Source organism: Babjeviella inositovora, assembly GCF_001661335.1.
Source record: "Babjeviella inositovora NRRL Y-12698 unplaced genomic scaffold BABINscaffold_1, whole genome shotgun sequence".
NCBI lineage: Eukaryota > Fungi > Ascomycota > Pichiomycetes > Serinales > Babjeviella > Babjeviella inositovora.
In genome coordinates this window covers 1,647,862-1,665,993 of record NW_017566838.1, presented here as the reverse complement: position 1 = coordinate 1,665,993, position 18,132 = coordinate 1,647,862, and the positions used below count along the sequence as shown (strand labels likewise).

The 18,132-nt window shown below is 46.1% G+C and overlaps 10 protein-coding genes and 1 non-coding gene across 11 annotated transcripts in view; 7 read left to right on the top strand and 4 right to left on the bottom strand.

Moving 5' to 3' along the window:
* Positions 1-582: 582 nt before the first annotated feature.
* Positions 583-1,458, top strand: BABINDRAFT_5792 (uncharacterized protein; the record flags this gene model as incomplete). The annotated part of the gene is made up of 1 exon (XM_019132289.1): positions 583-1,458. One exon carries the CDS (start codon positions 583-585, stop codon positions 1,456-1,458), a length of 876 nt encoding a protein of 291 aa, XP_018988223.1.
* A 1,065-nt stretch (positions 1,459-2,523) lies between these two features.
* ECI1 (dodecenoyl-CoA isomerase) lies at positions 2,524-3,514 on the top strand. The gene has a single exon (XM_019132269.1). The coding sequence runs from the start codon at positions 2,536-2,538 to the stop codon at positions 3,361-3,363; it is 828 nt and encodes a 275-aa protein (XP_018988222.1). The 5' UTR covers positions 2,524-2,535; the 3' UTR covers positions 3,364-3,514.
* Positions 3,515-3,836: 322 nt separating this feature from the next.
* Positions 3,837-4,996, top strand: BABINDRAFT_159387 (uncharacterized protein). The gene has a single exon (XM_019127629.1). The coding sequence runs from the start codon at positions 3,857-3,859 to the stop codon at positions 4,904-4,906; it is 1,050 nt and encodes a 349-aa protein (XP_018988221.1). The 5' UTR covers positions 3,837-3,856; the 3' UTR covers positions 4,907-4,996.
* Positions 4,997-5,086: 90 nt separating this feature from the next.
* Positions 5,087-6,008, bottom strand: BABINDRAFT_159386 (mitochondrial 37S ribosomal protein uS17m). Its single transcript, XM_019127628.1, has one exon. The coding sequence runs from the start codon at positions 5,981-5,983 to the stop codon at positions 5,264-5,266; it is 720 nt and encodes a 239-aa protein (XP_018988220.1). The 5' UTR covers positions 5,984-6,008; the 3' UTR covers positions 5,087-5,263.
* Positions 6,009-6,660: 652 nt separating this feature from the next.
* On the top strand, positions 6,661-7,860 carry HIS5 (histidinol-phosphate transaminase; the record flags this gene model as incomplete). The annotated part of the gene is made up of 1 exon (XM_019131503.1): positions 6,661-7,860. One exon carries the CDS (start codon positions 6,661-6,663, stop codon positions 7,858-7,860), a length of 1,200 nt encoding a protein of 399 aa, XP_018988219.1.
* A 994-nt stretch (positions 7,861-8,854) lies between these two features.
* Positions 8,855-10,684, bottom strand: BABINDRAFT_78075 (uncharacterized protein). The gene has a single exon (XM_019132681.1). The coding sequence runs from the start codon at positions 10,214-10,216 to the stop codon at positions 9,002-9,004; it is 1,215 nt and encodes a 404-aa protein (XP_018988218.1). The 5' UTR covers positions 10,217-10,684; the 3' UTR covers positions 8,855-9,001.
* BABINDRAFT_t24 lies at positions 10,488-10,578 on the bottom strand. Its single transcript has one exon. It is a non-coding gene; the product is annotated as a tRNA-Arg (tRNA).
* An 899-nt stretch (positions 10,685-11,583) lies between the features above and the next one.
* Positions 11,584-12,879, top strand: BABINDRAFT_159384 (uncharacterized protein; the record flags this gene model as incomplete). The annotated part of the gene is made up of 1 exon (XM_019127627.1): positions 11,584-12,879. A coding segment is annotated over exon 1 (844 nt), but the record flags the coding sequence as incomplete, so codon positions are not given.
* Positions 12,853-13,384, top strand: BABINDRAFT_159383 (uncharacterized protein). The gene has a single exon (XM_019127626.1). The coding sequence runs from the start codon at positions 12,932-12,934 to the stop codon at positions 13,238-13,240; it is 309 nt and encodes a 102-aa protein (XP_018988216.1). The 5' UTR covers positions 12,853-12,931; the 3' UTR covers positions 13,241-13,384.
* A 2,846-nt stretch (positions 13,385-16,230) lies between these two features.
* Positions 16,231-16,919, bottom strand: BABINDRAFT_159381 (uncharacterized protein). Its single transcript, XM_019127625.1, has one exon. It carries the CDS (start codon positions 16,451-16,453, stop codon positions 16,238-16,240), a length of 216 nt encoding a protein of 71 aa, XP_018988215.1. The 5' UTR covers positions 16,454-16,919; the 3' UTR covers positions 16,231-16,237.
* The window catches only part of BABINDRAFT_164616 (uncharacterized protein), a gene marked incomplete at both ends in the record, with an annotated part of 1,650 nt that continues 382 nt past the window's right edge, over positions 16,865-18,132 (top strand). The window contains one exon of the mRNA XM_019130270.1: positions 16,865-18,087. Within this exon, the coding sequence (XP_018988214.1) occupies positions 16,865-18,087 (1,223 nt within the window). The remainder of the gene's footprint in view (positions 18,088-18,132) is intronic.

Genomic DNA, 18,132 nt, shown 5'->3' with positions numbered 1-18,132 from the left:
TTCGTAATCTGCCCACTATACTGTTTCGTCGTGCCAAGGTTTAATATGTTTCTACAGAGAGATATATTAGCATAAACTTGCCTCGTATTATTCATATCTTATGCTAAGTCACGTTACGGGAGCCAACACCCCTTTTCTATGATACATCGATGGTTACTCTAATTAATGCGTAGTTGAGTCTTCCTATGAGAGAATCGCCGCACGCAGTAACGCTACATAAGATTTTGGCAAAACTTGGCGAAAGCTTGCTGACACGCTCAACTTTAGCACATTCCCACACACCTTACAGGACCACGGTCAGGATTCAATTCTGCATCGTTATATTTTATTACTAGGAATCGCCCGTATCGCTGACCACACAGTTATATCCAGTATCGTTGATTGCCACGTTATTGCTTCCTCCGAAACACGCATCCCCGCAAACCTATTACTCCATTCCACATGATTTCCTCCCTTTCTTCACTACGATACACGGTTAGGGGTGCTGCCCAGCTACTCGTCGCTTGTCGCATGGCTTCCTCGCACAGACCCGTGATTCGCTTCCAGCTTGTTCAGCTGAGATCCTATTGGTATAGTAACCCGATGAAACGTCCACCGAAGCCTGAGACGGAGAAAAAATCCGAGGAGGAAGCCGCGGAAGTTGCTAAAGAGGTTGAGGCCCCTGCGCCAGTGGTGGCGGCAGAAGCTATTGCGGAGGAGGCGGTAACTCAAGAGGAGCCCTTGCACGTACAACGGGCGCGCCAGATTCTCGACGCCAACCCGCCACTCTCGTATATCGATACACAAGCAGCATATAACCAGTTAATTTCGGTGGGGTTTACGCCAGCGCAGGCCACAGAGGTGTTGGAGCATATCGAAACGATCCTCAACGAACACTTTTTCCGCTTGCTCACGGAAAAGGCACACCACCAGGAGTTGGTGGACTTGGAGCAGTCGCTGGTTTCGCGGCTTATGGAGATGAAAATGGATATGGATCGTCGCAGAGACCAGTTCAAGACGCGGTTTGTCCAGGAAATGGAGATCTACAAGACCCACTTGATGCAGCAGGATTCGCAGTCGCACTTGATGGTTATGGAGCATATCAGCGACTCCCAGGTGGCGCTCACAGATATCCGCATTGCTAATGACTTGAAGACCGAGGAGCGCCAGGAGAAAATACACACCATCAACAGCAGGGTCTCGACCAACATTGCGTTGTCGTTAAAGGGGGACGTGGCTGACTTACGGTGGGACTTGATCAAGCGCGGCTTGTTCTTTATCGCGTTGATATTCATGGCGGGTATCGTCGGCCACCGCGAGTTCCAAAAGATTAAGCACAAGCAGGCCGAGGACGAGAAAAAGAAGCTGATGATGCCGACTCCGATGTTGAAGGTGCACGAGCCGACGGAAATGTACGAAGAGGACTTCGGGACCAACGGCGATGACGAGTATAGAAAGTATGGCTCCGAGTATTCATAAGTATAAGTATTATAAAATACGGCTAATCAGCCACTAGAGAATGCGTCAAAGCTGTAGTGTTTGCAGCGACTACCATACAGGCAGCCTGGGATTTGTGGGTGTATAAAACTATAGGCCTGAGTCAGGAATTACAATTCTGCCTAAAAATTCTTTAATTATCAGTTTAACGTATTGGGCCTAGGATATCCGGACCAACTAAAGCGCAAGATGTGGTGCAGTCCAACCCACTCAAAAGTCGACACATCGACCTTTGAGTGGGCATCGTCGTGGTTACGCTAAATGTCTTTGGTAGTTCCGATATAAGAGCAGAAATGAGATTTACTTTTATTGTGTACCCCGCTAAAGCCTTCTTTTTCAACCCCAGAGTTTGAAGTAAAGCCATTAACAGCTGTTCGGAAACCTAATTATCGCCGGTAAATCCTCTACTATGAGAGGTCTTCTAGCCTCCAACATTTGATGATAGAAAGTTAGCACCAAATCCGACACTAGAGCAGATTCCCCCCTTTTCTATCCGTTAATTATTTGCCGATGCGAGCCCGAGAAAATATAGCCCAAAGAGTCCTGCCCGGTTAGTGTCTCGCGGACATCAGCGCGCCTCCGTCTACGTGTGGCCCTAGGGGCTTCCACCTCTATGCATAGAAGTACAGTCCAAAAAATAACTCCTAAAGGCATAATTAGCCCCCAGGTAGGAGACAAAATTGTGACTTGGGCGGGTTGGTTGATATTCTTTTTTGAGCGTATACTCCAGCCAAACTCCATAAATCTTCAATTATTTAGACATCTTAGTAACCCCGGAACCTAAATCCTTAGTACTGCCGACGCTTCCCTCCCCCCTTGCGTGGGGCTCGTGTAGGTACCGCTCTCGGAAAGCTGCAGCCGCCCTTGGGAGTCCTGCCAAAGCACGGGCTTCGGCGCAGATAAATCACCCTCGGCTGCTTCCCCACTAGATGCAGTAGGCGGGGCTAGTTCCCCACATCACATGCTACGGAGCTTTCATGGTATATAAGTACCTTAGACTGCAGCTTTCCACTCTCGCTCTGAGTCCTCCATCGCCTACTTACACCTATATTTCACACAATGTCTGACACTCCGATTGAACAGAGAATCACCTACACCGTTAAGGACAAGGTTGCCATTATCAGATTTAACCTCCCGGATGCTCTTAACGCGCTTGACGGTGACGAGTACTTGCAGTTTGCCAAGCTCATTTCACGGGCTGATAATGAACCAGATACCATTGCCACGATGCTTACATCTTCCGGCCGTTACTTCTCCGCCGGTGCCAACGTGACCCGTATCGGCATGCTGAGTACCGAGGACACTGAAAACATAGAGCGGTTCTGGTTGAACCAGTTTGTGTCCCGCAACACGTACATCACGTATTTGTTGTCCAACCACAAGAAAGTGCTCGTCGCTGCGCTCAACGGTCCGGTCATCGGTTTGAGTGCCGCTATTGTGGCCTTGTGCGATTTAATCTACGCCTCCACTGAAGACTTGTTCTTCTTGGCACCTTTTGCCAACTTGGGTTTGGTCACCGAGGGTGCCGTCTCTGCGTCGTTGTACAAAAGATTAGGGTTCTCCAAGGCTAACGAGGCTTTGTTGTTGGCCAAGCCGATCTCCGGGAAGGAGTTGTACCGTTTGGGCTTCATCAACAAGTTCTACCTCAACACCAAGTCTGTAGAAGACTTCAATGACCAGGTCGTAGCTGACTTGCAGGAGAGCATCAGCGGGTTGTACGGGCCTTCCATCTTGGAAATTAAGGGCTTGATCAAAGACAATTACTTGTTTGACTACGAAAGAGCCAACTCTAGAGAAGTCATCCAGGGGTTTGACAAGTGGGTCGCCGGTATTCCACAGCAGAGATTCATGGAGGTTGCTACCAAGCAGAGAAAGCACAAGATGTAGCTTATATTTTAGTATTTCCCCCGTCGCGGGTTGAGTAGTTTTTATCAATATAGTATTCATTAGCTGAACCAATTTGGTATTTCTGACTGATCGTACGTGCGTGGCTACCTCGCTAAAAAAGGGACTCTGCCAAGGTATTGTATATAGTCACTTGTATCACGGTTTAATGATAATTCAAAAAAGCTGTAGTTAAATTCAAGGTATTTATAAGCCCAAAAACTATGGAACGAGTAGGCCGGAAGTATTGCCGTTTTGGGAAGCTCCTCCTTGCGTTTCCCAAACGGTCAGATGCCAGATTGAATATGCACCCCAGGCCCCTTAGTGACAAATGCGTCAAATGATTGAGCCGAGGCATAACGTTAAAGTTATTCCGAAAAGCATCGTGAAGCTCCGATCAGGAGAACCTGGATCAGATCTTCCCAGACTTATTTAAGCTTGTCGTTTCCGATGTCGTTGAACAATTCTGATTTTCTCATCAAACCAACCATTCAAGATGCCTAACTACTTGGAAGCTATCAGCAAGCATACTGTTCTCAGTATTGACACTATGTTCCGTGAGACCGGCTCGCAGTATCCCCCAATTCACTTCGAGAATGCCACCTCAAACCAAGCCATTGCGTACGCAAACGTCGAGAGAAACACCGACATCGTTCCCCAAGCGGTCCAGTTAGCGCTCAAGAAGCTAGGCTTGGGCGCCGTTCCCGCTTCTCCGCTTCCAAAGCAGTTTGTCAACCAGGTGATCAACTACGCCAATGCGATTGTCGGTTCCAGAATGTCGCCCGAGGTTAGTGGCTGTGTGATGGCCCAGGTTCTTCCATCCCTCATGCATGACACCCAAGGCACCGTGGACGCCGCTCTCGCTCTCATCGAGGCCTTCCAGGACGTGGGGGTTCCAAAGGAAAAGGTGGTTATTAAGATTGCAGTAACACACGAATCCGCTTTAGCCTGTCGGGAGTTGCGCGACAAGCATGGTGTTCAGTGTTTGGGTACCGTGATTCACTCTTTGTCGCAGGCCGTCATTGCGGCTGAAGCCGGTTGCTGCATTGTTTCGCCTTACGTGGATCCTCTCGAAGCAAACTTCGATCCTGCCGCTTTGGTGAAATATGATACTTTGGAGGAAAACTACGGTTACAACCTCGTGAAGGATATCCACTACTATTACAAATTGCACGGTGTCACTGAAACCAAGCAATGCATCGCAGCCTTGATCGACACCGAAACGGTAATGAAGTTGACTGGTGTGGATGGCATGACCGTTCCATTGTACACCTTGAATTTATTAAAGGATATGGAGATGTCCCAGGCGGAATACGATGCTTTCCAGCCAGGTTTGCCGGTGGATAAGGCGGGATTGGCCGCGGCCGGTGTTACTGAAAAGGATGCTGGGGAGCGTAAGCAATATCTTGGCAACAAGGCCTTGTACGAGGCTGACTTGAAGGATAACGAGATTTATAGGCAGAGATTTGACTTGGCGATCAACACCTTCATGTCATTTGACACCAAAATGAGGGAATTGGTGGAGAAGGTTGCTCGGGAAACGTAAGTTTGCTTTGGTAGAACTGCTCTGTGGCCTTTCATAGGGGTAGCTTCCCGCTATGATATCACATATCCTTGGCTGGGTCTAAAGCGACCTTGATTTCTATTCTAATTGTGTATTTAAAGTACCCTACGTGTAGTTAGTTCTACCATTGACTGTCAGGTATACTGCGCAATGTTAAATGCTCTCTGCTTTAAATTGATATCTCCACCGAAGATCAAATCGCCTAACTGATAGGCTCTGCCTTAGGATATCTTCGTATAAACTCCGATCTACACAATATTCAAAGCACCTGAATCAGTAATTCATTGTTAACGTATATGTACAGAGGGGCGATGCCTAAACGCATCGATATAATTGAGTTTAGATCAACAAAGCTTCAATCACTGAAGGGTTCTTCTTCAAGTAGCTCCTCAAAATGTTCTTTCTGGTGCTGGCTCTTTCCTGGGTGTCCCTACCCAAGTCCTTCAAGATCTGGCTGACCTTTTCTTCGTCCTTCATCAACACGTCCAAAGCCTGTGGGACACTGATTTCGATATCTTCAACCAATTCAGACAACTCCTCTCTCAAGGTGTTGATCTGCAACTTTAACGCATCACCGGAAGGTGGCCAGTTGTTGATGTTGTAGCGGGTCTTTATGGCCTCCATCTTCTGCTTGTTCTCGTCGGTCTGCTCGGACGATGGCTTGTAGGCGTGTTCATACATGAATCTCAAGCTCTGGAGGTACTCGACCTGGCCTGCTCTCTCCTGTCTTCTCTGCAAAAACTCCTTGTTTCTCAAGTTGTTTTCCAAAACCAAGGTGTCCTTGGCCAACTGATCGTACTCAGCAAACTGGGTACCAGTGTTCTTCTTGACCTGGGCAATGGAGAACGCCTTTCTTGGGGATAATTTGTCACAGGAGATGATTCTGACAATGTCACCCTCCTTGCAGAGGTTGTTTTCATCGTGCACCAAATAGTCTTTGATGCGAATAGCGTCCTTGGCGACAGCCTGGTCGTAGACGGTACGCGAAACTCTAACCTTGACGGTCTTGTTCATCTTCCCCTGGGAAAGGACCATACCAACAAAGTTTTGACGAGCCATGGTATATGTGTGTGTGTGCAGACTTGTCGAAAGCGCTTAGGCCTCAGAAACTCAATCACAAAAACCACTCTTTTTACCTGGAAAATTCCGACCGCTAAGGTCTAGTTTTTTTATGTGCTTATGTCATCATTGCTTATGTAATCGAATCTCCATAATTGCAGTCACGCATCAACGCTTCGCAGCTCAGTTGGTGAGAGAGATGTATCGATAGAACGTGTGTGGAGGAACGAAAATGTGCCATTTTTCACAATGTATGGGTTTTTGTAACTTTTGTATTTATACACAAAGGGTCCTGGGGATAGTGTCGGCATTTGAACTGCACACGCTCATACGTAGATAGCGCGTATAGCACCTCTGCCAGTAAACTCAATTCCATCGACATGTTCTGAGGGTTTAATTACCCAAAGCAAGTGGCGTTTTTTTATTCAATCTAACGTTGATTTAGTTGATACGTCTTTCTTCAAAACCATGAAAACCAAATAAAAAGAACCCCTTGGATAGCCTGGAGATTATGTAATCTATTTCCGTAGAGGCTTACGATCGAGTCAGACTTACAGGTGAATAATTCTTAAATCGTGACTCAGGCGAGAGAGCCGGCATGCATCTAACTATATAAACTTGAGTTCCCTATCCGTCAATATCTCTATTAAATAGTTACAGAAAAGACAAATAGCAAAATGGGTTTCAATTTACAGACCTTGGCCAGAAAGAACATTTTGACCTTGCAGCCTTACCGCTGTGCGAGAGATGACTTCACAGAAGGAATCCTTCTCGATGCCAATGAGAACACCCACGGCCCCTCTGTCGCCGAGGGAGTCACCTCCAACTTGGAGTTTAATCGCTACCCAGATCCGCACCAAGTCGACTTCAAGCAGCAGTTTGTGGATTTCCGTAACTCTGAAGCCGCTATCGCCAATGCCCCTGTCAGCAACGTCGGTCTTGCGCCTTTGACTCCCGACAACTTGTGTCTCGGGGTTGGGTCCGACGAGTCCATTGACGCCTTGATGAGATGCTTCTGCCACCCGGGTAGGGACAAGTTATTGATCTGCCCGCCAACCTACGGTATGTACGACATTTGTGCCACCGTCAATGACATTGACATTGTCAGGGTTCCGCTCTTTCCAGATTTCAGTTTGAACACGGAGGCCATTATCACCGCTGTCACCAGCGATCCGTCTATTAAATTAATCTACTTGACCACCCCGGGAAACCCTACCGGTAAGTTATTGGACTTTGAAAGGTCCATCGCGCCCCTCTTGTCTCTCGAATCGTGGAACGGCATCGTCATCACCGATGAGGCCTACGTTGACTTCTCCCCGGTAGGCTCGTCTTTGTCCCCGCTTGTCACCAAGTACGCCAACTTGGTTGTGTTGCAGACTTTGTCTAAATCTTTCGGTTTGGCTGGTATCAGAGTCGGCATCACCTTCGCGGACGAAGCCGTCTCCAGAATCTTGAACAATATCAAATACCCATACAACATCTCGTGCTTGTCCGCCGATATTGCGATCAAGGCTACTACCCCACAGTCCATCAAGTTGATGCGTGAAAAGGTCAACACCATCATCGGCCAGAGAGATGTTCTTGTGAATGAGTTATTAGCTATCAAGGGTGTGGGCAAAAACATCGGCGGTCTCGACGCCAATTTTGTCTTGTTAGTCATCATGTCCGATGAGTCTGCTTCTGCCGTGCCTAGCAACGAGGTTGCCCAACTCTTGTACACGAAATTGGCTACTGAAAACGCCGTGGTGGTGAGATTCAGAGGTAAGGAGATCTTCTGCGAGGGTGCTTTGAGAGTCACAGTCGGTACCGAAGCAGAGAACAGAACCTTGGTCGAAAAATTCCGAAAGGTTTTGGGCGAAATCTACGCCTCTAAATAAGGGCTATAAACATTTATGATATGCATACTGATAGAGAGATAGCCCACGGTATACATGTAGAGTCGAGTGTTTATTGGATCTAAACTGGTTATGTTCAAGGCATGGCAAACTATAACTGCTAGGAGCTCTCGAGACCCCCTACTTTTTTCAAGGGTTCGTTTAGAGTGCCTCCTTCATGTTGAATGTCTATAGTATCTATCGCTCGAAACAACTGTTTCAACGACTCTTCTCTTGTGTCGGGGGATTTTCTTCTCGGAAAAAAGAATCTCCTGGTCTTTTTGTTTCCATGTGTATCATTAGCCAGAGACTTAAGCTGTGTCCCTTCCAAGGTATTGGTTTCTCCGCTGAAAGAGCAGGGACCTCCTTCATCTCTGAGACCACTATCTGACTTGGATAAACCCACAATATTGTTCATCGAGCAGACCTCTAAGCTCTTTTGATCACGGAACATTTCAGCGAGTGAGTTCGGTGGCTGTTTAAATCTGAGGGAAATAGTGCTCTTTGTCTTTTGCCATGTCTTGTCTAAAATTTGGCTTGCTCTGGTTGCTGGACTCTGATATTTTCTGGCCTCTTTCTCCATCACATCTACACCATTAGAACTCGAAACGATAACAATGCTCTCTGGACTGTCGGAATACCTTTCCCCCTTTGGCTTGTGTCTAAAAGCCGAAGGAATCTTTAAAGAGGTTATTTGCTCCTCGGCTCTGCTAGCTCGGCCGGTATGAAACTTCAATCTTCTTGGACTAGGTCTAAATTCCTTCTTCAGATTATGTCCTCCTTTCTTCAAGTACAGCATAATTTTTGGGGAAACATCTAAACGCCCCAAGTGGCGAAAATCATCTCCCATGCACAAGTGCTTTTCAAGGTATTCGTCCCAGTTGCTGTACTTTTGGAAAGAGCCGCTTGATCTAAGCGTGTTGAATATTTCACATTTTGGGATGCTGTATGACCCCACCAACTCTATATCTGAAACGAGCTCCTCAATCAGTACATTCTCTCGGTCACTGCCCCCATCATTGCCGAGATCTAGCGGTGGAATGTCGGTCGGGGTTGATAAATGGTCTGGTCCGAGAACATAATGCTCGATTTCTGAAGTTTTTGTTAGTAAGCAGTATTCTCTTTTTCACAATATTCTGCATCATTATGTGTCAAACTTACCCTTTTTGTGGGGGTTAGAGGACTGCCTTTTTGATACTGATGCGTCAATAATCAGACTCGCTCCGGAGGGGACAGGAAAGCCGTATCTCAGGGATATAAGCACGGAATGGGACCCCGTCGAGGAGGCTCTCGTGTGAAATCCGCCTTCTCTTTCCATGAAAGCTGATTCTGGGATATTTCGGCTGATGATCCCTGCCACTTTTTCAATCTCGGAATCCAAAACGGCGGAACGGATTTTCTCTTCGTATTTCCCAATATCGGTAGCCTCCATAACGGCTTCCTCTAAATCAAAACAATCATAATTGTACCTTTCTGGTTCAATATAAGGAAGCTCAAGGCCTTCCTCACCAGCATGTCTTATTGATAGCTCTCCCGTAAGGTCGTGTGTATAGACAATATCAGAGTGGGAAGCCAGTTCTCCATCACCAACCATAAAGGATGAGGAACCATCACAAAAGTTTTTAATTTCTTGCCTCATTGTTTCAGAGTTGACATCGAAACCAAAGCTTAGTAACGACGAAACTTGACGAATACTGTAACGTCCGTGAGAAAACCCCCAGTTCTCGAGGTCAAAGGATCCCAACGTGTCCAAAGACCCGATAGTGGATCCTAAAATATAACTCTCTACTCCTGCTTCCTCTTGCAAACATTGGGGGTTTTCCTCCGGTGATTGTGTGAAGCCAGTAGGTTTGGGGATCTCAAGAATGGTAGCTTTTGTCTCCATGAATTGGGGGTAAGGCTCTCGGCTCGCTGCAGATTTTTCGTTCAAAGGAGAGGTGGACACTGTGTTGGGACCTCTTCCATCGTCAATTTCAAATAATAAAGGAGAGTTTTCTTCTCCGGATGGTTTAGATGGCACTCTATATGAGGACAGGGTTGATGTGACAAAGGGCCATGCTGTAGAGGCTACCTCTTGAGAGCCATCAAGCGTGATGGGAAAGCTTTTGACCTTCTCCTGGACCATCTTGTTCAAGTTTTCAGTGGTGGACGAGGGAGCTCTTAATATCATGCTCCCCTTCCGTCTCTCCTTCAAATTTTCTTCTGGGTCGGCTTCTCCATCCTCACTCACTCCGATACTGTTGTACGGCATCCTCGCTTCGATCTCGCCGTCCCCTTCGTTTAGCTCAGAGGACTGGGGAGAGGGACTTTCTGCCGAAAAGACTCGAATCATTTCGAAGGATTTAGGTTCTTTATGCATTATCTTAGTCTATTCTGACGCAGATACTTTGCTTTTTAGCACACCGTTCTACTTAACCTTTTATTCAAATTCCAAGTATGTTGTTTCGATGGTTTGGGACAGAAAAGGGGAGCAAGGAGATTATTGACAGTCTAGAATGCTTCTGTGGCTTATTCGGAGGCACCGTATATAAAAAGGTAGAACCTTTAACGAAATTTGGTGCAAAAGAGAAATCTTTGTCACCCGGAATCTTGCATTCGTGATATGCAGCCACAGATGCACGAAAAAAATGCTTCCCCACCAGGAGTCGAACCTGGAATCTTCTGGTTCCAGAAGTGGTTACAAATCGTAGCCAGACGCCGTGACCATTGGGCCATGAGGAACGAAGCTTAACCTTGTCAGGGTTCCGGTGCCCGTTGGTATTCCAGTCAGGAGGTTGTAGTTAGTCATTGATTCATAAGTTACTTATCGTGATCTTCCGTAAGATTAAAGATACTCTAAACTAAGCATATTTTCTCTCAGTGATAAACCGCTTCCTTATATAGCCTTCTAGACTTGAATCAGCGCAGCTGGTTCAATTCATCAGAATCGCCACAGGTGGTTCGATCCATCTTGGATAGCGACGTAGCTTCACTCGTTTTGGTGATGCGTACTCGCTGAACTCGTGCTAGAGAATTTGTTCTTATAAGTGTTAACCACTTCCTGAGTCACACGCAGTCCCTCTCACAACCTCAGAGATGAGTCACACGCAATACTTCTTACAACCTCAAAGATGAGTCACACGCAGTCCCTCTCACAACCTCAGAGATGAGTCACACGCAATACTTCTTACAACCTCAAAGATGAGTCACACGCAGTCCTTCTCACAACCTCAGAGATGGCTTCTCTAACTCTGACAGACATTGTCAGGGTTAGAGAGCTGTTTCAGGAACCTTATGAAGTTCCAGTTGAGGCTACTAGGATTGTCTGATAAATGAGTACCTGAAACTAATCCTGTCGCATGAAGCAAATGAGGCACCGAAGAAACCCATATAAGGAAGTGGTTTTCCAGATCTAGAATATGATCTTGGTTTTAATATTATCTTTATTCTTGTGAAGATCACGATAGGTAACTTGAGGATCAATGACTGACTACAACCCCCTGACTGGAATACCAACAGGCGCTGGAAACCTGACATGACATATCAGAGTTAGAGAAGACATCTCTGAGGTTGTGAGAAGGACTGCGTGTGACTCATCTTTGAGGTTGTAAGAAGTATTGCGTGTGACTCATCTCTGAGGTTGTGAGAGGGACTGCGTGTGACTCAGGAAGTGGTTAACACTTATAAGAACAAATTCTCTAGCACGAGTTCAGCGACTACGCATCACCAAAACGAGTGCCACAGCACAAAATAAATACTACTACAAGTCAAACAAAAGATTAGTTAAGTATAAGATAATGAGATTAACAAACGTTATAACAGTACTAACTGCGGCAGTCATGATTGCTGCAGAACTGGATTACATGACGAAGATGTTAAAGTGCTTACCAGATGTGTATGAAAAATACAACGTGCTAGAGAAGGCTAATGGTAATATTTATATAACTCCGAAAGAAGAAAGAGATATGGATCGCTATGGTACGGACGCAAGACTATATTATTGCTTTCGTAAAGTTAGAGCTAATTGCTCAGTGGTGAGCATGGGCCCGAACGAACAGTACATGGACAAAAGGTTCGGCAGTGATGATTCTGAGAGCTCTATGGAGTACTTGCCAGGTTCGGCCACGGGCAGTGGTCTCTACTCAATGAATATGAGGCGGTCAAATGTACAATATGATTTCTTGACATCTGGTAGTGCTGCACCGCTGTCCCTGGACTACCAGAGACCTGACATACTTTTGAAAACCTCTCAATATAAAAGTGAAAAGGATGCCACTGCGATTGATGGATTATTGGCCAAGGTGGACATAGCCCTTGTGAAGTCTAGTGAAGACTCCCTTGGTAGGACCCAATACTTAGCTACCCGTTTGGACGATGGGGCTGGTAAGTGGTTAGCCCTCTACCTCAGCAGAATCGGTGGTGTTGCTTTCTTGGGCTACGAGGCGCTCAAAAAAGAGCTCCGGAAACAATTTTACCCACCAGACCACGGCCAAAAGTGTCACCAGGACTATAGTGACCTCAAGCAGACTGGTTCAATTCGGGCTTACGTTGAGAAATTTTCCTATCTTCTTAACCAGCTCCCATCAGTCTACCAAGCTGTTACGCTTGATCACCTTGTGTGTGGTCTTAAAGCCCAAATGAAGTAACATACCTACATTACTGGTAAAAAGAACTTTAGAGAGCTTACGCAACACTTGTTCATACTTGATGAACCCACTTGGACTATGCCCCAGACACCAAAGGTCATGAAGCATCCCGCGGGAAGCTATCCTAGTGACACCAACGCTCTCCAGAAGAGAACCGATCGCAAATGAAACACTTGGCCACAGACAAGCCACTCTTTGAACAGCGTACAACACCGTTAAGAGGGGTCCGCTAACTCCACAGCAAACCACACCTGTTTTGTGTATGGAAGAGACATTAAACCGCTGATTAAGCTACCGGGTCTCCGCACACCATTTTTGTCAAAACCTTTTTATCCTTTATCTACAGTTGATTTTTTTATTACTACTTTCCAGAAAACACAAAAATCTAAAAAAAAAGTACCAAATTACGAGTGTAGATGAGACGCCGAGAAGGAAAGTGTCGGAGTTTAATGTCGCAAAGCACATCAAGCGTGCTTTGGATGAACCTCATTCGGGAGGATCTGGTTCTGTCAAATGAACTAAGAAAACATACACCGTTTGGTCTCCGCGACCCATTCGGAAACGGCACAGTGATTGTGGACAAGCATGTTACGAGACACTTGTACGGGGTTCCAGAACCAACGGTAATGTTCGCCAGCAGTGACGTTCTGTGCCCAGCGATTCTTGGAATGCCCTTTGTGGAGGAGCACATGGATCTTGCCGATATCAAAGCCAGACCGCTTAGAGATTCAGTTGATGTTCCCCAGTTAAGCTTGTAGGGCTTAACCAAATCCAACTCGACTTACGGGACGTCGATGAGCATGGATGGGTCTCTGTGATATAGAAGACCCCCGGTACGTGCTGAGTGCCGGACTAGGATGATATAGAGTGGTTGGAACGGTTGGGAACTGAGTTTCCAGACACATTGTCTCTGGAGCCGCCCCAAAAGGAGGCGAGACTTGAAGGGTTTCTCTTGAAGGGTTTCTGCATCGGATTGAATTGGTTCCTGATGCAAGACCACCGGCGCGAGCGCCGTACCGCTTAACCCTTCAAGAACAAGAAGCACTAAAGAAATAAATGCTAGATCTTCTAGCTAAAGGTTTTATACGACCAAGCCTGAGTCCATTCAGTTCGCCGATTCTCTTTGTCAAAAATAAAGATGGCACGTTCAGACTTTGTGTGGATTATCGGGCGCTAAATACGGTCACTATCAAGGATAGGTTTCTGTTACCGATCATTGAAGACCTACTAGATGAGGTAGATGCGCTGAAATACTATTCGAAGCTTGACTTGGTACAGGGATACCATCAGATTCCGATCCATCCGGATGACCGACACAATTCAGCGTTCGTTACGCACAATGGATTGTTTGAGTGGATGGCGATGCCGTTCGGGTTGTGTAATGCGCAGTCCACCTTCCAGAGGATTATTAATAGCTTTCTCGAACCATTGCTAGGTGTGTGCGTAGTGGTATACTTGGATGATATCCTCATCTACAGTGAGACGCTTGAGCAACACTGGAAAGACCTTCGGAAGGTGTTCCGGTTGTTGAGCTCAAAGGGATTAGTGAAAGAATCGAAGTGTGAATTTTTTTCTCGACAATAAATCGAGTTCTTTGGTCATGTTCTCACCCAGGATGGTGTGAAACCAGACCCATCGAAACTCGCAGTAATTAGAGACTGGCCAGTACTTGCAACATTTAAGGATGTGCAGCGTTTCCTTGGTCTTGAAAACTACTATCGAAAATTTATCAAAAGCTTCTCCAATGTCGTTCATCCCCTCAACGATTTTACCAGTCAGAACTGTGACTGGGGTGACTCACAGGCGGTGGCCGTCGAAAAGTTGAAAACCATGTTAGTGGATGCGCCTGTATTAATGTTGCCGTTGGACCGGCACCAGTTCCTAGTAACGACGAATGCGTCGGATCTCGGAATGGGTGCTGTGATCGAGCAGATTGATCTCGTGACAAAGAAACGACTTGGGGTAATAGCCTACCTCAGTCGAAGTTACCTCCCAGCACAGAAGAATTATGGCGTACGAGAGAAAGAGTGCTTAGCCATCGTTGAGACGTTGAAAAAGTACAAACACCTTTTACTGGGACGTCCGATTATGATCCGGACAGATCACAACTCGTTAAAATACCTGTTAACTCAGAAGTGCGCTCCTTCTGGACGCATCATTAGGTGGCTTGATTTTCTTTCAGGTTTCGACTTTGAGATTCTGTACTTACCTGGAGGAAAGAATGGGGCTGCTGATGCCTTGAGTCGGATGGAAGTCAATCTGTTAACGTGTGTGAGTGTGAATGAATTAGGTGAGCTGTTCTACGATGAAATCGAGAAAGCCTACCAAATCGACACAAATTTCCGGGAAATTCACGATGTATTGTTACACGATAAAGGCGTGCCAAAGTCCATTCATAAGCATATCCGACGGTTTGAAGTGCGCGACGGATTATTGTATTTTAACATGACAGCATCGTTTGACGAAGAAGACTCATGGTTATGTGTACCAGAGGGTCCTTGGAGGAAGCAAATTATTCTTACGAGAGATTGTACGGCTACACGGTATGCCGGAAAGTATTATATCTGATCGTGACCCACGGTTTACGAGTCAGTTTTGGAGACATTTACAGCACATGTTAGGCGCGCAGTTGAAGATTTCAACTGCCAACCACCCTCAGATCGACGGCAACACCGAGAGGGTAAATGGTGTTGTGAACCAGCTTGTGCGTGCGTACGTTCAAGAAAATCATGGAGCCTGGGCACGATATTTGCCAATGATGGAGTTCGCACACAACGCGACGATCCAGCTGTCTATACAGACTTCACCGTTCTTTGCAGATCTTGGCCGGCATCCGATTACACCTCACTTTGAAAAACTGAGGGGAGAGATATACTCTCATGCTGCTGAAAGTGTTGGTACCCAGATGCAAGCCATCGTATTACGGACTCAGGAGTATCTCGTGGATGCTCAACGGAAGCAGGAGAAAGGTACAAACCAACATCGCAGTGAACATAGGTATCAGAAGGGCGATTGGGTTCTCCTCCACCGCGAGGCATATACCACAGTGAAAGAGTATCCTAAGGTGGACCCAGTGTATTTTGGGCCATATAAGCTTTCCCAGCAGATGGGCGACAACGCTTTTGAGAGACTCTGGAATAAAAGTAATTAAGTTATATCAAAATTACATCTAATAAATACTCCCAGTATATGGCAATCAGACATACTCATATACGAGTTCAAAAAGTTTGCGTAATATCCATATGTCGTATATGATACTAGAGTTATATATAGATATTTGTCAAAAAGTATTTTTAAAAAAAATCAAAATTTCATTTTTCATATATACACAAGTAATTATTGGAGTCGTGAAGGATACATGTATAACATGGTAACTAACATATACGTATTTACACAAACTATGCTGAAATATATATTTAAACATACATGCAAAGCTTGAGTGTCTACACCGTTGTATGTATTAAGCTATCTAACACTGCAATATTGAAATTTTCATCGCCACATTGTTAGATGTAGCGCATTCACGCACGTGTGTCTAATCGAAATCTGAAATAAGCTAGCTGCAGGTGGTAACCAAGTGAGCCGCACAAGAGGCCCTACTGGACTGGGGAAGATCGCACATTCTGTCTTTAATGACAGGCGCAATCTCTCTTTACATCATGACTCACTATTCTACCACCAGTGTAATGTCCAAGCTCTCAATTAAGTTGGTGGCAAAATAGTTGCGCTGGAACAACAGGCACCGCCCGTTTAAATCACTCAATTGCCTTTTTGGATCGGTGGCCTGCTAAATCTTGCTGCATTCTTGACGCCTTACGTATTCTTTCACACGAAGAATCGTGCGTTAAATGATATAAGGTTCTACGGTTATTAGAGTAAGAGTCACCAAGTGCGCTCCGATCCATAAATAGCAAGGTGAAACGGTCATCTTTGGAACTTTCTGGTGACTCGATTCTGCACTTACCTGTCATACCTGCACCGTTCAAAGCACCACTCAGAGACAGGATGACAGTCGCCACCCGCCACCAAATGGTTTAACAGACAAGTGGAGTCATAGGTTATATGGGGGGAAAGCTCTTCGAACACGTACACGGCTGACAAGTGGGGGACCGGGTAACCTGCCATTTACTTGACATTATTGGTTAATTGGAGGCTATGCAGCCGGGTAATGCCTGTAGGGTAGGAAAAAAATATTTTTTCTTGTTATCATTTTTGATTTCTTTTTTTTCGTCCGTTGCGTTGCTGTGAAAAAGTTTTCCACTTTGCTTCACTGCCAGGGTTGGCCTTGCACGATATAAATGTAGTGCGATCCTCTTCTTTTTCACCCCTCTATTTTCCTTTTTTTTTTTCTTCTCTCTCATCATTAAACACATTAATTCACAATGGGTAAGGAAAAGGGTCACATTAACGTCGTCGTCATCGGTCACGTCGATTCCGGTAAGTCTACTACCACCGGTCACTTGATTTTCAAGTGTGGTGGTATTGACAAGCGTACCATCGAAAAGTTCGAGAAGGAAGCCGCCGAGCTCGGTAAGGGTTCTTTCAAGTACGCTTGGGTTTTGGACAAGCTTAAGGCTGAAAGAGAAAGAGGTATCACCATTGATATCGCTTTGTGGAAGTTCGAGACTCCAAAGTACTACGTCACCGTTATTGATGCTCCAGGTCACAGAGATTTCATCAAGAACATGATTACCGGTACCTCCCAGGCCGATTGTGCTATTTTGATTATCGCTGGTGGTGTTGGTGAGTTCGAAGCCGGTATCTCTAAGGACGGTCAGACTCGTGAACACGCTTTGTTGGCTTTCACCTTGGGTGTTAGACAGTTGATCGTTGCCGTCAACAAGATGGACACCGTCAAGTGGGACGAAGCCCGTTTCGAGGAAATTTGCAAGGAAACCTGCAACTTCATCAAGAAGGTTGGTTACAACCCAAAGACTGTTCCATTCGTCCCAATCTCTGGTTGGAACGGTGACAACATGATTGAAGCCTCCACCAACTGCCCATGGTACAAGGGTTGGAACAAGGAAACCAAGGCTGGTGTCTCCAAGGGTAAGACCTTGTTGGAAGCTATCGACGCTGTCGAGATGCCAACCAGACCAACCGACAAGCCATTGAGATTGCCATTGCAGGATGTCTACAAGATCGGTGGTATCGGGACTGTGCCAGTCGGCCGTGTCGAAACCGGTGTCATCAAGGCCGGTATGGTGGTTACTTTCGCCCCAGCTGGTGTCACCACCGAAGTCAAGTCCGTGGAAATGCACCACGAACAGTTGGTTGAAGGTGTCCCAGGTGACAACGTCGGGTTCAACGTCAAGAACGTTTCCGTCAAGGAAATCAGAAGAGGTAACGTCTGTGGTGACTCCAAGAACGATCCACCAAAGGGTTGCGCTTCTTTCAACGCCCAGGTTATTGTCTTGAACCACCCAGGTCAGGTCTCTAACGGTTACTCTCCAGTCTTGGATTGTCACACCGCCCACATTGCCTGTAAGTTCGAGGAATTGTTGACCAAGATCGACAGAAGAACCGGTAAGACTCAGGAAGAATTCCCTAAGTTCATCAAGTCTGGTGACGCTGCCATTGTCAAGATGATCCCAACCAAGCCAATGTGTGTTGAGGCCTTCACTGACTACCCACCATTGGGTAGATTCGC

Excerpts from the sequence above, each read along its gene's own strand:
- BABINDRAFT_159387 (XM_019127629.1), top strand. The coding sequence starts at position 3,857 with ATGCCTAACTACTTGGAAGCTATCAGCAAGCATACTGTTCTCAGTATT.
- BABINDRAFT_159386 (XM_019127628.1), bottom strand. The coding sequence starts at position 5,983 with ATGGCTCGTCAAAACTTTGTTGGTATGGTCCTTTCCCAGGGGAAGATG.
- BABINDRAFT_78075 (XM_019132681.1), bottom strand. The coding sequence starts at position 10,216 with ATGCATAAAGAACCTAAATCCTTCGAAATGATTCGAGTCTTTTCGGCA.
- ECI1 (XM_019132269.1), top strand. The coding sequence starts at position 2,536 with ATGTCTGACACTCCGATTGAACAGAGAATCACCTACACCGTTAAGGAC.
- BABINDRAFT_159381 (XM_019127625.1), bottom strand. The coding sequence starts at position 16,453 with ATGACAGGTAAGTGCAGAATCGAGTCACCAGAAAGTTCCAAAGATGAC.
- BABINDRAFT_159383 (XM_019127626.1), top strand. The coding sequence starts at position 12,932 with ATGTCGCAAAGCACATCAAGCGTGCTTTGGATGAACCTCATTCGGGAG.